Raw genomic sequence first — 16,574 nt, 5'->3', positions numbered from 1 at the left:
AATAAATTAAATTAACTCTGAATCATGCCTCAACATACAATTGCTTAAGCATACGAATTTTTTAACATACGATGTGAAATTTAATCAAATATTTGACTCAACATCCAAAGTAATTCCCAACATATGACGTCATCATAGTTAGCCCGCTAGACGACGGCACGTCGGGATGACGTCAGTTAGCGTCCCACGAAAGCTAACGCAAATTGTGGTCGTGATTATTTCCTTACAATTAAAAAATATATAAGAAGACATGAGCGCAGAGTGATTTTGCGAAACATGGCCGTAAAAGCGTGTCAACAATTATGTATTTATAAGACAACCCCAGGACAGTAAAAATGCTTTCATTTCATTTAAGAACGTGGATTGTGTCGGTTCGGAAGTAGAACGTCTTTGTGGAATGTTTAAACTCGTTCCTAGGGCAACCGTGACAACAATTCACTCGAACGCCACCAGAGTGACGTCACCGATCCAGCGCAAAAGAACCCGTTAAACGATTCCATCTCTGGATCAAATGACGGGTGTTCACATAGACCCGAGCCGGGCTCCTGTCGCCTTCGGGCGGTTGGCCATCCCGGAGCTGTTCGCCCAGCTGGAGGAGCCCGACGCCACCAGGAGGCTGCAGGCCCTCGCGTCCCTCTGCGACCTCACGCACGACCCGGAGCGACTTTACCAAGTGGTCAGTGAAGGTAAATCAAATGTGCCATCTCGAGCGTGGTTGCGTCCGCTAGGTTGGATGTGGAAGATGTGCCCGTAAACGGTGTTACTGTCTGTGCAATACTAACAGGTTTTCTGGATCAGTTGGAGGTTCTATTGAAGGACGAAGATCCAGCAGTCAGGACCAGAACCTGCGAGCTGCTGCATCTTACCACCAGCCACAACATCGCGAGGTAAACATTAAGTTAAATATCTGAAAAGAAAAAAAACATTTGGAATAGCGTTCAATTGTGCGTTGTGACATCATCAGCCGATTAGTATGGCGATGCTTGACTGATTGACAGACTTATTCCACCCATTTTCAACATCTTGGCAACAGATGATGATGTAAAAGTTTTAGTCAAGGGTGTGTTTTAGATATGTCAAGTTAAAGAAGAGAGGAATTTAAAGTTCGGCAATGCATATTCAGCCCTTTACTGAATTGGCAATGTCTAAAAGATGCCGCAAGATGGCAGCAAAGCAGCACTTTGTGTAAAGGAAGCGCCTCAACTTGCTTCACTTTGGTCATTAAAATAATTTCTTTACTATTTCTATTATTACGTTTCTATATATTGCAATGCTTTTTTTTTCCTTGACAGAAGTGCTAATGTTAGCATGCTAATAAGCTAGCTAATATGCGTTCCTCCTCAGACAAGCCCTTCTGTCCTCGCCCCTTCTGGCCCGTCTGTCTCAGCTGCTGGATGACCCGTCTCCTCTCTGCAGGACATGTGCCCACCGCGTAATAAATAGCCTGGCGCTTCTGCCTGCAGGTAAGCAGGGGCACCTTGATGACATCACAGAGTCACAGACAACGTTATTTGACGCCGACGCTTTTTTGGCAGGCGCTAAAGATTTGCAGGCTCTGGTTCCCAAGTTGATGCTGAAGCTGCAGGAGGAGAAGGAGGAAAAGCAGGAGGAGGTGCAAGCCCTGCTGCTGTCCACGCTCAGCTGCTGCTCTCGGCTGGACGCCGGCCCAGCTCTGTCGCACCGCGGCGTCACGCTCATCGGCAAAAAGCTGTCGCATGCCTGTTCCAACATCCGGAGGGAGGCGGCTGCAGCCATGATGGCGCTCAGGTTGGGACCCCTGCATCTCTTTCTTTGAAATGCCTCATGGGAGTTGGTGTGACAACCATGTTTCTGTATGTGTGTGCGCTGATGCAGTGTTCCAGTGGAGGGCAAACGTCAGGTGTGCGAGGCGGCAGTTCTTCCCGTCCTGGCAGACCTTCTACGGGACCAGGATGTGAATGTGCAGGCCAACGCCGCTGGTGCCATCATGAACACGGTGGTCATCACCACAGGTGATGTCATGCACAACCATGTGACCCCCTTCCAGCCAATCAACAGCCTCTTGCTTTGTCCCATAGGTAAGCATCAATGTTTGGAACTAGATGTCCTCCCAGTCCTGCTGCAACTTCTCTCAGAGCGCAAACAGGACGTAGAAGAGGAGCAAATGAGGAAGGCGCTGGTCCTTTACTCCCTAAGAGCTCTCACCTCATTGGCTGAGGCTCCAGAGGGGCGTCGCCGCTTGCTACTGCAGCTTCCCCTGCTGGTAGGGAGGAGCGAGCTCCCTGAGGAGGATCCCGACATTCGGCGTGCTGCTCGGACCGCGATCAATGTTGTCACTTGGACGCCCTGATCAAGTCTGGCTAACCACTTTCCAAAAGGAAACACCAATCACATTTTGATCATTGCTATTGCTAACATAGCTTATGCCACTAAGCTGACTTTAGCGGCTGCTTAAGCTTCATATTACCATAGAAACAGTTCATCATGACTTAAACCAAGTCACTAAGAACACGCACATACACGTATTTTAGCTCAGGTGTAGTGAACCCTGGTCTTACGAGAGTCATCCTCTCGAAGTACCAGGGTTCCCGACTCCATCTGCTTTAGGTGAATCACCACATATGGATAATTTTCTTTTCATCCAATAAAATTATTTCTTTGCCATCCTTTGTTGATGATGCCATGTAGCACTTTGAGATTCCTCCGAATGTAAAGTGCGTTACAAATATAATTTATTATTATTATTATTATTGTATATAAATCAAAGGAGTCCTCTGATTGGCTGTGATGATACCTCCAAGGACTGTCCGAGTCTGAATAGACTTTGAATGGCTGACCCCAATGGACGCCCATTAAGGTCAGTGCACTCAATTATATCTGTAGTTCCTTATTTCAGTCTGGAAGACAAAAATGACACGAAATTAAAGATTTAGCATGGAAATGTTATTGATTAAAAAATCCTCCAAAAATTATATCATTTACGCTGTGTTATTCATACCAATGTTTTGTATAATAAATTAACGTGTGTGTATTTCATCATGTTTTAAAGGCACTCTTACACACCTCGACACCCCCCAGGCTGCGGCTAATGGACTGCTCCATGCACACGCACGTACGCGGGCACACGCGTACATGAAGAGGCGGGAGCGAGTGCGGAGGTTCAGTCGCTCGTTCGCTCGCCCGCTGGATGCAGCTCACACGCGCAGGACGCGTGGAACGCGCACGCACAGACGCGCGCACGCAGGTAAGCAGAGTCTCATTTATTTGATGACTTCACGTTATTAGCATCAATGGAATATGATGAACGTGTGAGAGGGATATATTTACGTGTTGGATATTTCGCGCTACGTATCGTGACTTGCGCGGGTGCGTTCAGGCATGATGTCGCGCGAAGTGAACTTGTTCATAGATGCGCGTGTACGTGTGTCGGCGCGCGCGCCCACCCCCAAAAAAGTCGTAAGCGTCAATATCTGAAGGCCGGCTTATGAGTGGAAGTTTGTGCCGCCATGAACGCTCTTCATCATCGTCATCGTTGCTTGCGATGATTGATTTATGTATGATGAGAATACTCTGACGTCAGAACATGGCGTAGGGGGAGCGGGGAAGAAGAGGAGGGATTAAGGCGGGATGATTTTATGTAACACACTCAGGCCCACTGACTCACAGGTACAGTGAAACGCCATTTGTCACGTAGGTACGTTTCATACCCGTAATAGTAAAAAAAAAAAAAAAAAAAAAAGTGATATAGAGAGATACAAAAAGAACCACATCAAAACTGTAGAATTTGAAGTAGCTTTACTCCTCCATATTTTAAACAGTCTTTAAAAATTTATTGACACTTTAAGTGTTCCTTGCCACTGCTTGTTCTCGCTCTTGCTGTGAAGAATTGTGAGACATGCATCATATATCAGCACTTTGACAAAATGAAAAGTTTTAGAACGAGCCCATGTATACTTGAATTGAGCCCCCCCCCCCCACCTCAATGTTAGTAAGGTGAATGTTTACTCTAAACCCCCACAAGAAATGAAATCTGTGATATTGCACAGGTACAAACGATAAGCCACAAAATAGCAGAAGTAGCTTAGCATCAAGGCGCCATCAGAGTGAGTGCGATGAAATTGCTAATTGGTTGACTCCTGATAGCATGCTAGCGTCACACCGTTTGGAGTAGCAACTTGAATGGCCTGTGCATGCAGGAGCTCCATGTTAGGTAGCCATATTGTGACGTCACCAACAAATTAAGTCACGATGACGACATGATACATCTGCGTTATAATGCAAAACTGAATGTGTGTTTGTGTTGTGTTGTCATTGCGTCTGCGCTGCTTATCTGTGAAAGCAGCAGGGGGCGGAGGTGGGGGTTGTGATGCAGGAATGAGGCTACAAGTACAGCCTGTGTGTGTGTGTGTGTGTGTGTGTGTTTAAATTGACAACAGACACAAAATGATTCAAGTGCTGAAATGTTAAATCTGACTAAACTGACAGATGGACAATCGAGACAAGACACTGTTGTTATGGCGACAGCATCACGAATAATCATGTGTTTCTCTCTCAAGTGGCATCTTTTTTTTAATTTATTTTTGGAACAAAGCTAAAAGTTGAAGGTAAAGAACATTCCAGCAAATTCCAGAACTTTTCCATCCTGTCAATCACAACGCGACCCAACCAGTGACACCTTGGCCAATGACGGCGGCCGTTACAGGCCAATGTCATGTGGGTGTAGTCATTTGTGTGTGCGGCTGAGATAAGCTACAAGGGGCCGGCGGGACAAAATTCACGATCCCCTCTCACACACACAACTGAAATGCTCTTGTGAACTTGACTGAAACGCTCTCACACACTTCACTCACACTGATCTAATGCTCTCTCACACTCGACTGAAACACACAAATGCACCCACTTCTTTTTTTTTTTTTTGCTCACACAACACTTAATGAACACTCTGACACAACCAAATCATACTGGCCAGGCTAACGAGTTAGCGGAAAGATACTAATTCGCGAGCGTGCTAGCACGCGAAAACGGACTTCTAAAGGAATGCAAATGAACATTTGGTGCAATACTACATTGTCCTAAAGGTTAGACACATGTTTCCTCGATTTATAAGTTTTAGTTTTACTTTTAAATGTTTTTTTAATTTTGAAAAAAATCCACGATGTAGTGAAGCCGCGATAAACGAAACACGATGTAGCGAGGGATCACTGTGTGTATATATATATATCTATATATATATAAATATATATCTATACACACACACACAGAGTGTTGTCGTTACTTTCACGGATTCATCCGAAGCTTCCCACTTGTCCGGCAAACATCAGCAGAATGCTGGCAGATAGCAGCCGGTTGCTAGGTGACCAATCGGCCGACGGCGATGTGCTGAAGGTGCTGCTGGCCCAAAATAGACCCCTCTGCGTTCTCACATGCGCGCACACACACATAATGACTGTGTGTAGGCATGTGAAAATCAGAACATAAAAGATTCGTTTTCAATTCTAGTCTTCCTTTTTTTACACACTGTATATACGTTTGGGAAAACTTGACGCTTTGGAAACATCTGTTTGACTTTTCCCTTCTCTTTTTATGTCCCATTCTCAACTTCTTTGTTCAAATGTAAATTAGCTCATTAGTAGCGGTCACTGATTGTCTTCTTGCTCAGGTCCTGAGAGCGGGCAGACCTTCTCTGTTTTGCACGCACACACACAGACCAAGTGGGGAGGTCTAATTTAAAGCCAAAACTTGACCTTTCCCGACTTTTGTTTCATGGTGCATTCAGGGTCTGTCGGACAAAAAACAAATTTATCATAAACCTTGTGGTTGCTTAGCAATATTTTTTATAAGTATGACCAGACTGAGTAGTGAGATTATGGGATGCTGGTGGCATCACTCAGCGGTATCTGACTTAATGAAGGTGATACTCAGCTCTGAGTTATCGGTCCTTGTATTGATTGATTGTTACTGAGCTCTCTCTTGAGACTAAAAGGAACTATTGTCTTCTGTGACCTTGAACTAGTCAAACGTTATCTAAACATTTGCATTCGGTAAACGGTCAGTCAAAATTGCAAGCATCCTATTAAGTTATTTGATATAATCCATTGGTGCTCCCTCTTTTTAGCGACATGCTTCATCAAAATCAATACACATGCTAACGTTGCTTAGCGTGGACACTCCAGTCTCCATTTTTCTGCTGCTTTTCAGTTTGTTGCCCTTCACCTGTCATTTATTTAAACATGCACGCTAATGTGAGCGTAGCATATTTCTGTACGGTAGCGCTGAAGATGTTAATATTAGTTTGCCGCATTGCTCCATTTTGTTGAACTAGTGTGTGTCTGTCATTGGTGGAGACACACAAATATTATTTCTGTTATTATTATAATCCACTCTACTTTAGTGTCTAAAGAAAAGCAACACGTTGTGGAGAAAGTGACCTCAGCCCCCACATGACGACCACTCATGAATATTGAATGAGCAGATCATCATGCATAATTAAAATCGCAGATCAATACATGACTCAAGAGATGATGACACAATGAGTGGGCGTCAATCAAAGCTCATGTGAAGTGTGCGTGTGAGACACATGTTCGCGCTCTACCATTCATTCTGGAATGACAACATTCTGGAATGATCTCTTTGTGTTCCAAGGGACCATCCAGAGCTGAGGCCCATTGTGATGTTGTGTACTTGTGTGCCTCATACGTGTGTGTTGATCACATGTTTGTGTTAGCGAGTGCCCACACGGTCATCTTTCATAACTCGGGCCCTCGGTGTTGTTGGGCTAAGCATATTAGCACGCACAGAAACCCGACACACACATGCTTGAAAACATCCGCACACACACTTATGTACACACAGAATGCACTTACACATTCCTTTATATTATTCATTTCCAATGCATAACTTCTTTTTGTGCGTGTTCCAGGGAGTGACCAATCAGCCGCCACCATGATGATGATGCCAAAGGTAAACAAACATCCGAGTTAGCCGCCAGCGTTAGCATGCCGCATCTGACGCATGGGTTGCATGCAGAGGCCTCAGACGTCCCCGGGCAGCGTGCTGTCACTGCGAGGTGGCGCCAACATGCCGGGATCCCCCGCCGCCGCCATCGTGGTGAGCAGACGGCTTTGTTATCAGCATCCGCGGGCCCCTCCCCCTTTAAATCCCACCCCTTGTGGCCCCGCAGGCCCGCGTGGACGACAACGTGATGGTCTACAAGGATCTAGCGGCACTCCCGCAGGACAAAGCCATCCTGGACATCGAGAGGCCAGACCTGATGACATATGAGCTGCACTACCACTATAGTCCACTGGAGGTGTTGGTGAGTCACTTGACTCGCTTTGCACAAAATGAGAAGTACAGCTCCTACACTGCGTTTGAATGTGTAATAGTTCTTAATTTTAATGAGCAATTTTGTTATGATGATGACTATTATTTAACTTGAGTGGTCTTATTCATTTCTAATAATGACAAATGATTTTTTTGAATAATTATTCATGTTTAGTTTTACGCTGAACTAAATGTTTGCAGAGTTCTCTGTCTCCCGGCTCATTCTCCCCTCCGACCTCTCCCGGGGTAAGTCCAAGTTCAAAGTTCACCGTGTTTGTTTCCGCTTTCTCCTGATCTGCGTCAACCTTTCCAGGAGTGCAGAGCGTGGCCGGAGAAAAGTTCTCCTGGCGACTCGTCGCCGGCTTCGAAGCGCAACAGCGGCAACACCACACCATCGCCACACACGCAACGCACTCTTCAAATGCAACATGCACAAAACACACAACCTTCCAAGATCCTACAACACTTCCACAGGCCTGGTAAACTGCCTTTGTGCTTCATTTGCATATGCTGTCTAGTCTTTCTCAATGTCAATTTTGCTGCTCCAGACAATGGAAGTAACATCTACAAGAAGCCTCCCATCTACAGAAGAGGTCCGTTGGTCACCTGTCAATTCCTAGCGTTTAGGATCATGAGCTAATTGGACACCATGGCATGTGTGCAGGCGCGTCGTCTTCAGGACTTGCCGCGGGGAAGCACTTGGAGGATCTCATTATCGAGTCGTCAAAGTTTCCCGCCGCCGAGCCTCCGGATCCGAACGTTCCCTCTAAGATTGAAACGGAACACTGGCCTTGCCCGCCCTCCTCCGCCGTCTTTGGTACGATTGAAACGTTTACTCTCTTCTCTTGGTCCTCTTCCTTCTTTGTTTTGTTTCCTTATTAAGTCACAGATTCAAAGTATTACATCGTATTGAAGACACTCAAGAGCATGTTGGGCTTTTTTTTTCCTCACGTCGCAAAATTTCCACAAATTTCACATTCAAAAAAATGGGTGGGAAAATGTGGTGGGACATTTCTTGACTAATTTAAACATCTCAATATTTTAGGGCAATTCGACTAAATTTCACTAAAACACGTACATATTTCAATTATATTTTATATAGTTTCATTTTAGTGTTATATTTTTATATTTTATATTCCCTTAGAGAAGGAGAAGGCGTGTCGCAGGAGTGAGGGGAAGCAAGAAGAACAAGAAGAGGAGGATGAGGAAGACGATAAAGTTTGGGGTTTGCGAGCGCTTCACATGCAGGAACTGAACAAGGTGGGAAGGGGCGGGGCTTGGTGCCATCATGATTTCATGAGTGCCTTTGTGATCACACCACCTCGCTTTTGGCTTCAGATTCAGTCCAACCTAGGAAGGATCATCCTGAAGGAGGAGCTGGAAAAGTCGGCCGCTCCACTGAAGAGAAAAACCCGCTCGCTACCGGACCGCAGCCAGCACGCAGGTACTGATGATGTCATCAAGCCCATCCATTGGTAACTTGGCTTACAAGTTCCTCAACTTTGTACACTACTTTCAATATAGATGAATGACATCATGGTTTGACAACTTGCCCTTAATCCGTGCGTGATGAACCTGAACGCCTCGTTGTCACTTCCTATCTCCTCTGCAGGTGGCGCCACCTCCCGCATCGTTTGTTTCCCAGCAACCTCTGGGGCAGGCCTAGCCAGAGTGAGTGTGTGTGTTTGTGTGAGAGAGATACATTCACGTGGCCTTCAGGTGCTCACCATTGCATTGGTGATCTTGTAAATTCCAGTTGCAGTCGACAAAATTCAGCCCGTCGGAGAAGCCCGTTGCAGGTACAGGTACATAGTGCTTCCGGGCCCGCATGCTGTTGTTGTTCTAATGTGTGTGTTTGTGTGCATGTATGTGTCTCCCGCAGGTGTTCAGGTAGAGTGTGCCTTCATCGTTGTGCCGCGGGTCGGCCATGTTGTGGTGATGTTTGTGTGTTTGTGTGTCAGAACGGCGAAGCTGCGTTGGACCGAGGCCGCTCGCTGCCCAGCGTGCTGGAGTTCAAGGTAAACATGACCCTGTGATGACATCACACAGGTGGACGTAATTGAGGACTCACTCTTCTTCGGCAGATTTACCCATATGAGATGCTGGTGGTCAACCACAAAGGACGAAGGACACTTCCTTCTGGCGTCGACAGAACGCGATTGGAGGTAAATATGTTCTCAAGAAGAACTGATGAAAATGCTACATACGGATAGCGAGATAGCATTCTAAGTAAAGAGAGCGCCATTTTGATATGGATTTCATGTCCTTTGGTATAATTGCTAAAATGTACGGCTAACACATGCTATGCCAATATTGAGAAGAGCTAAGTAGCATGAGAGCTAATAATAAGTACGGTGTGTACGTGCAGAGACATCTGTCGCGGGAAGAGTTCGCCAACGTGTTCGCAATGACGCCGGAGGAGTTTGAACAGCTTTCCCTCTGGAAGCAGAACCACCTTAAGAAGAGAGCATGTCTCTTCTGACTGCCACGCCCACCTAGCTGGAGACACGCCCACTCCACAAAGCTAACGTTAGCATTTGACGTAATTGCTAAAATATGTTGAGCAGGCACAAAAACAAAACATTGCTGCTTTCCACTCTGAAGGAAGGAGCTGTCTTTATGTGATGCTAAATCATTGAGCAGTTACTGAAAAACTTTGTGGCTTTTAACTTTACCAAAGCCACAAGGGAAGCTACTGTTAGGACTAGCGTGATAACACTAGCGGTTAGCATCCAGGTTATCGTAGCTTAGCATACTGACCAGGACAAAAGCTGAAATCGGCTGAGTGAAAGTCAATTTAAAACGATGACATGATTCATACGTCACGTTCGCGCCATGTCAGCCATTTCGCATCTTCTGTCAAGCGAGTCATCACCATTCAAAATGGAGATGACATTTTAGATATGAGCGCTTTGTTTTGATAGTTTTGGAGTAATTCTGAGTCACTAACTTCATGTTTGTTGCTTTTATTTCAATTCTTTGGATGTTTTTGAGGATTTCTAATAATGAATTTTGTGTTACACGCCTGCTGCATGTGTGATCTTAATGTGATAGGATCAAAAACTAATCAGCATTGAATGAAACATCACTGTGTGCTCAGCTCATTTACATACATTAATAATTTAATATAAGGCAATTTCAGAAAAATAGTGTTGTTGTTTCTCACGTGGATGATGAATGTGATGTGAACGATAAACACCATAGACACAAAAACTTCATATTTGTCAAACTGTGATTCTAAGGTGAGATTTAAATTTTAAAAAAAACTTTGATAAAAAGTGATCATTTGTGTTTTTGTAGTTTAGCAGAAGTGCAAACATGACACACACGCTGATCATGAAAAAAAAAAACGCTTAATGTGTGTCAACCCGTTAAAGTCTGCTATTTTGTGTCACAAAAATAATAAGTTAAAGGATACAGTCATGATCTAAACAATATAAATTAAATGTAACAATCTTGGTTGCATGAACACATCACCAGGCCAAGTTATATGGTCACGTGGGCTCTTCGTCACATGGTTGCATGGTCTCAGGCAGCAGCTTTGGTCTCCCATTCCTGTGAAAACGATCACTTGAATTTCCCATATGATATTTAATACCACAAGAGTGACATGAATACACAGTAGAAACTGAAGCAGCAAAAGTTTGAGAAGCAAAAGAAGAAGACATGTGGATTCTGACCTTCCTCCTCTGGAAAACCTTCCCGTGCTCAATGAAGAGTGTGGATGGAGCTCGTCTGAGCGAGGTCTTCACGGATGCTGCACGACGCAGGAAAGGGTTTAGCAGACTGGCCTAGACCAGGGAAAAGTAGGAGAGAACATCAGAAACTAGCAAATACCAGTACACGTGTGTAGACACCAGGGACGACCAGGATAGACTATTAAAAACTAGTAAGGAGATGAGTAGAACCAGAAGGTCAAACCAGGAATGACAAGGACACACTCGTAAAAACAATCGTGACCAACCTAAACCAGCAATGACCAAAAAGAAACCCAAAAAAATGAGTTCTGAAGTACAATTCGGTTCCATCAGTTGAAAACTTCCTAGTATCAAATTAATATGTGGTCAATTGTGATTGTCAATCACCTGCGCCCGCTCGCTGCACACGGTGAGCGACTGTCGGAAGGATGAGCGTTTATTTTTATTGCTCGCCGACACCAGGTTAGCCTCAGAACCGGCCCTCAAGGGCACACTTTTTCTGCCCGTCAGCTCCAACTTCTGGATTCCACGTGGTGCTACTTCAGACCACTTCCTGTCTGGAACACACACAAGCACACACACACTGATGCTAAGCTAATGGTTAATGCTAAACACGCTAATTCTGAAATTAATCACAAGAATTTCAGACTAATTGGGCTGTGTTATCCATCCGCATGCTAACTCACTGTTGCTACTGACGTTGGTGTAGGTCATGGTGTCCTGAGAGCCCTGAAGCTGTCAGATGACACAGGAGAAGAAATGGGTCAGAGAGGTGACACCTGTGAGGTGACAAGGCGGTTCGTACCATGTGCTCCAGCATGGGGGTGTTGGAGTAGACGGGTTGTAGCGGCGGAGCAGTGGAGCTGGCGTGGAATGGTTGGTCCATGTATGTGTTCAGCGAGCGTCCGCTGAGGATGCAAACATCAAGAGTTGCATCTTTTGATATTATTTATCATTACATTGGAAATCATTCCATGTTTTTTATACGTTCTCATTCTGCATTTCATTATTTGCACGTAATTTATCCCAAAATTGCAAATTTCTAATTTAATATAAAAAAAGTCACTACCCGTCGCTACGGCAACACTGACCTGTTGTGAGTGTGTTGCTCTGTCTTGCCCTCAGAGCAACAGTCCACCGCGTCCTTCAGGAGGCGCGTCCATCGCCTCTTCTCATCCGCCGAACTTACCTACGAGAACATCACGCATGCGTCACCTTACTTCCCGTTTGCTCCACTCGCCGTCCCACCGCCATCACTCACCTCCACAACAGCCACCTGCTCACCGAGCACGCTCAGCGTGATCCTGTGCGGTCGCTCGCCATCGGGCGCCGCTTTCACCTCGCACCCTCGCAACCGTACCGTGTACTGAGGAGCGCGAGTCTGGCTCCGACGGTTCCCATCCTCTTCTGCGTCCTCCGCAAACATATTGAGATTTCCCGCCTCCACCTGACACAAGAGACTCTGCCACTGACAGTTCATCAGCACGCTCACCACACCTGAAAAATACATCATTACGGCGATTATTTTTGAGGTGATTATTTTTTTATTATTTTACTTTAAAATTATTATTTTAAACCAATGAATGTAATCGAAATTATGCAGCAGACTTCGTGGCGCCGTACCAGTCGACCCCCTTGAGAAAAATTCACAATATTCGACATGGAGCATAATCCAAAGTAAAATAATACCTTTGCTCTTGTGTTGTTGATGTGCTGGTTCTTGTTGGTTGGTGTGTGTCAGGAGCGCACTGGACTGAGCACACAAACCAACAAAGAGTATAAACATGATGCATAATGTAATATATTATAATATCATATAATGTTCCTGCAGTATGTACTCATCCGGGTGTGCGTGTTTTGTGCTTCTCACCCTGCGGGACCACCGAGGAGGTTCTGAGTTAGTGCGATAATCTTCCTCGCCGACACTCAGCTCCTCGATCACCTGATACACACATTACGTTATTGTTTGGTACTGCTACTGCGCTCTGTCTTTTAATTTGTTTTTAATTGAATCTCTTCATATCAGATCTGCTGCTTCCACATATGCGCCAACCTGTCGCCATTCTTCAGCCTGCTCGAAACTGCTGTACCCCAACACCAGGGTATCGGCCCCCAGCAGCAGAAGCTTGAGTTGGTGCGGAATCTTCCGGTTGCTCTTCAGCTTGTAGACTAGTTGGCAGCCGCGTAGGCTCAGTTGCAGATGAGGAAGGAGGTCCCTCGCGCACTTGTAGCACTTAAACATAAAACGCCGAGAAAGATAACGATTGCAAAATGAAAGCAAACAATTGTATAATTAGAGATGAATAATAGTGAGGTGATGAGTAGGTAAATAAAATAAAATTCATTTCAAGGTTTAAAACATGTGATTCTAATTCAAATCAAAATCCCATTAAGCTTCATCAAACAACAGAGTGAAAATGTGTTCAAAATATAAAAGAAATTGGGGAAAAGTTAAATATGTAAAAATGAATATATCATTTAATATCATCGAATTGCAATTTGGTTTAATTTTTTAAAATTCCATTTAAAAATAGAAACAATCTAGTGTGAGTTATTTACTTTTGCAAAACTAAAAAAAAAATCTTAATATTACGACTAAAATTGAAAATGACAGAAAAAAATTAAGAGCAAAAATGAAATTGCAAATAAAAACTAAAATTGAAAATTGACAGAAGGCAGACGCACCAGCAGAAGGTGGTTTCTGATGATGAAGAGCTCCTTGGTCCATTGTCCCAACCACTTCCTCCTCCACAGGTACCCACACAGGCGAGACTCAGGAGGGGGCCTGAGACAAGGCTGAGAGGAACTCCACTGGATGTAGTGAGCTCTGTCCTTCACGTGCTCTTCATCATCGTCATCTTCAGCATCCTCGCCATATGACTCGTAGTAGCTGTTCTCTGACTCAGCTCGCTCTGCTAGAATCGCCAAGATGTTATCGCCGCTATGTTGGTCTGTGTGTGTGCACGTACCCAGGTGATTGGTGCTTTCAGCTTTGAAGGGTTGTGCCTCTTCATAGGTATCTTCATCATCGTTACAATCACCACCTTGAGCTTGAGAGCCCCCTGGTGGCTGGTGCGGTGCTGCAGGGACCTTGAAGTTGGATAAAATGAGTGATCAGGTGGGTACCAAGATGATTGTAAAATGAATGAATAAGTAACAGGCTGAATGTCCTACAGGAGTGTGCACATTCAGTATCGGTGTGTGTGTGTACTTGTGTGTCCATCACGTAGGCCAGACGCTAATCAGCCGCCATCAGTGACCACTTCCTGCCTCAGCAAAGCTTTCGGCCAATAGGAAGGCAAATACACGAGAGATGGCCTCATATATATAAACATCCTGTCGCGCACTCGCAAACACATGTACACACAAGCCGTCTCCGACCAAACCTCAGGAGGACTCTGTCATTAGTGCACCACATCACAACGTAGCCTGCTGTTCTTCTCGACTACCAGAAAAGAAAGTTCTGGTTCTGGTCCAGTTTCCATCTTTGATGTCTGTCTTTTGACAAGAACTTAGTGGGTGCGCCAGAACCTCAAACATGAACCCTGGATTCTTCTCCGCACAATCGTTTTTTGTTGACCTTTCTCGGTTTTGACTTTCTTGGCTCTCAAAATGGATCGCAGCTAAATAGTTAGCAACTGAAAGCAAACACGGCTTTAATGCAGATGCTAGGATTTTAGATTCTTCTCTGCGGCCCCCCTAGTGTCAGGATGGACTCACTGCATTGCTAGTCCAGACGTTGGAGTCTCTTAATGGCTGGCTGCTAGGGGGCGATGATGACGGACAGCTCATGATGACATACTCTGCGTCCTCCACTAGAAGCAAACAACACAAACTTAATAACAGTCAGCGAGGTGTGGAGATAAGCAAGGTCAGGCAGTAACCTGGAGCTTCTTGCATCTGCAACAAGGACACCAGCTCTGAGATGGACTTCTTCTGAGCCTGAGCGATGTAGCTCAGGTTCTCTGAATCCAGAACTGAAAGGAATGACTGAAGATCCCACATCAGCTTGGACAACACTGCACAAGACATGGACGAAATCATCATTGACGGAATCACAGAGTGAGTCAACAAAAGACTTCATGCTTTTGGAGGAACGTGTCAAGAAAACATTTGTTCATCGGACAACGCTAAGGCTTTTGCAACCCTACTGGCAAAGACCAGGAGAGCCCGAGCAGACCTCAGCAACGACCAGAAGAAACAACACGTTGAGACCAGCAGAAACTATCCAAAAAGCAGATAAGGACCAGGAAAGACTAGTCGAGACCAGTAAGAAGAAGACCCAGGACTCAACAGAAGAAACCAGCAGAAATCAGCAAAGACAAGAAACACACACACACATCATTGCAATGACGACACACACATTATCTTACACACAAACACACTTATCTGAACATCAACATTGCTTCCTGTTTGTGGCTTTGATGGAACCGCACACAAACACACAAAATCCACGTCAGAGTCGCACAACAACTCAACTGGATGCAACTTCTGTGTGAATGTGTGTGTGAGTGAGTGTGTGTGCGTGTGTGTCGAGAAGATTTAAGATGCTTTACCATAAAAACCAAAGCCTCAAATTAGCACAAAGATGGGAATCCTCCACAACTCCCCACAATTTGTGTGTGTGTGTGTTGGAGGGTGTGGAGCAGCTTTTTCTTTCATCCCGCGTTTGTTAAATATAGTGAAGAAGAAGAAAAAAAAAGGAGAAGAAAGAATAACAGCATGTTGATGTTTCTTTCAGCGTCCAATCAGCATCAAGCATTGCCCACTGGGACACACTTTGTAATATTATGATGATGTTTTTGAACATGCCTCCACGGACTTGTTCCTTATCGTCATCTCCTTACTGTGAGCCTACAAGTAGCCTTGAAGACACTTTAAGAAAAATCCTCCAGGACCTTCAGAACCATAGAATCCTCTGTGGAAATCACCACTGCACATTGGTCATAGAAGATTGTAGAGTTCTTCCAAGAAATGGTCCAAGATGATTTTAGTAGAGCCTTTGAAACATCGTGAAAGCTTTCCGACCATCAGACCATTCACTGTATGGGATTGCAGCTCAAGGAACCCTAACCCAGGACAGTAACTGCTGGAAAGTTCTCTATTCATCAATTAACACACTAACAACTATTATTATTATTATTAGTAGTAGTTTTTCTTTATAAAGTGATCAGGCTTACCTTTTTGTTTCTCCATATCTTTTTCACCAGATGATGCTCCTCACTCTCATGATTGATGGTAATCAAGATAGTGAAGAAGAACAAAACATAACAGATAAGAGACAACAAACAAGAAGAAAACACTGGAAGGAGACAAGAAATGAGGTTACTGTGGTGAAAGCGCTATATAAATAAAGATGTATTGTTTTCTATGGTCTCCTCGGTGATCTATCTGCTTGCTTTGCTCCTCCGCTGATTCTAAAGTAGCAGGTGGGGCGGAGTCACGTGAGTGACGTCACAACAAGGGCGGATCACACGCAGAAATCCGAACCGACATGAATATGTTTGAACTTTACTCTAAAAGGTTCCACTTGGACATTTAATTGATCACATGTATGAAGGTAAATGTGATGCA

General features: G+C 44.7%; 3 protein-coding genes across 8 annotated transcripts; 2 read left to right on the top strand and 1 right to left on the bottom strand.

The window, feature by feature from the left end:
- Positions 1 to 340: 340 nt before the first annotated feature.
- On the top strand, positions 341 to 2,643 carry rsph14 (radial spoke head 14 homolog). 3 transcript variants are annotated; one of them, XM_088375713.1, is made up of 6 exons: positions 341 to 686; positions 785 to 887; positions 1,345 to 1,463; positions 1,536 to 1,767; positions 1,855 to 1,991; positions 2,115 to 2,643. In XM_088375713.1, the coding sequence occupies exons 1-6, from the start codon at positions 512 to 514 to the stop codon at positions 2,327 to 2,329; spliced, it is 981 nt and encodes a 326-aa protein (XP_088231839.1). In that variant the 5' UTR covers positions 341 to 511; the 3' UTR covers positions 2,330 to 2,643. The 3 variants fall into 3 exon arrangements, with proteins under 3 accessions (XP_088231839.1, XP_088231837.1, XP_088231838.1); XM_088375712.1 differs by having other exon boundaries at positions 360 to 686; positions 2,058 to 2,643; XM_088375711.1 differs by having other exon boundaries at positions 347 to 686; positions 1,345 to 1,767; positions 2,058 to 2,643.
- Positions 2,644 to 3,071: 428 nt separating this feature from the next.
- Positions 3,072 to 10,584, top strand: LOC148397562 (dematin-like). Of its 2 annotated transcripts, XM_088375691.1 has the most exons (16): positions 3,072 to 3,223; positions 6,899 to 6,939; positions 7,006 to 7,086; positions 7,160 to 7,294; positions 7,504 to 7,548; positions 7,616 to 7,781; positions 7,851 to 7,895; positions 7,967 to 8,119; positions 8,447 to 8,562; positions 8,641 to 8,746; positions 8,915 to 8,973; positions 9,059 to 9,101; positions 9,185 to 9,192; positions 9,264 to 9,320; positions 9,387 to 9,467; positions 9,671 to 10,584. In XM_088375691.1, exons 1-16 carry the CDS (start codon positions 3,112 to 3,114, stop codon positions 9,782 to 9,784), a joined length of 1,362 nt encoding a protein of 453 aa, XP_088231817.1. In that variant the 5' UTR covers positions 3,072 to 3,111; the 3' UTR covers positions 9,785 to 10,584. The 2 variants fall into 2 exon arrangements, with proteins under 2 accessions (XP_088231817.1, XP_088231816.1); XM_088375690.1 differs by lacking the exon at positions 3,072 to 3,223 and adding an exon at positions 3,655 to 3,673 and having other exon boundaries at positions 9,185 to 9,320.
- LOC148397561 (actin filament-associated protein 1-like 2) lies at positions 10,407 to 16,412 on the bottom strand. Of its 3 annotated transcripts, none has more exons than XM_088375620.1 (15): positions 16,181 to 16,412; positions 14,885 to 15,019; positions 14,721 to 14,815; positions 13,970 to 14,090; positions 13,686 to 13,915; positions 13,054 to 13,233; positions 12,871 to 12,942; positions 12,690 to 12,753; positions 12,262 to 12,497; positions 12,092 to 12,189; positions 11,806 to 11,908; positions 11,687 to 11,735; positions 11,388 to 11,557; positions 10,983 to 11,093; positions 10,407 to 10,857 (listed from the first exon to the last, which is right to left on the bottom strand). In XM_088375620.1, the coding sequence occupies exons 1-15, from the start codon at positions 16,194 to 16,196 to the stop codon at positions 10,831 to 10,833; spliced, it is 1,707 nt and encodes a 568-aa protein (XP_088231746.1). In that variant the 5' UTR covers positions 16,197 to 16,412; the 3' UTR covers positions 10,407 to 10,830. The 3 variants fall into 3 exon arrangements, with proteins under 3 accessions (XP_088231746.1, XP_088231747.1, XP_088231749.1); XM_088375621.1 differs by having other exon boundaries at positions 13,686 to 13,912; XM_088375623.1 differs by lacking the exon at positions 16,181 to 16,412 and adding an exon at positions 15,557 to 15,625.
- Positions 16,413 to 16,574: the final 162 nt, after the last annotated feature.

Source organism: Syngnathus floridae, chromosome 5 (assembly GCF_059516105.1).
Source record: "Syngnathus floridae isolate MCC-2025c chromosome 5, RoL_Sflo_1.0, whole genome shotgun sequence".
NCBI classification, from domain to species: domain Eukaryota; kingdom Metazoa; phylum Chordata; class Actinopteri; order Syngnathiformes; family Syngnathidae; genus Syngnathus; species Syngnathus floridae.
This window is presented reverse-complemented; position numbering and strand designations above follow the sequence as displayed.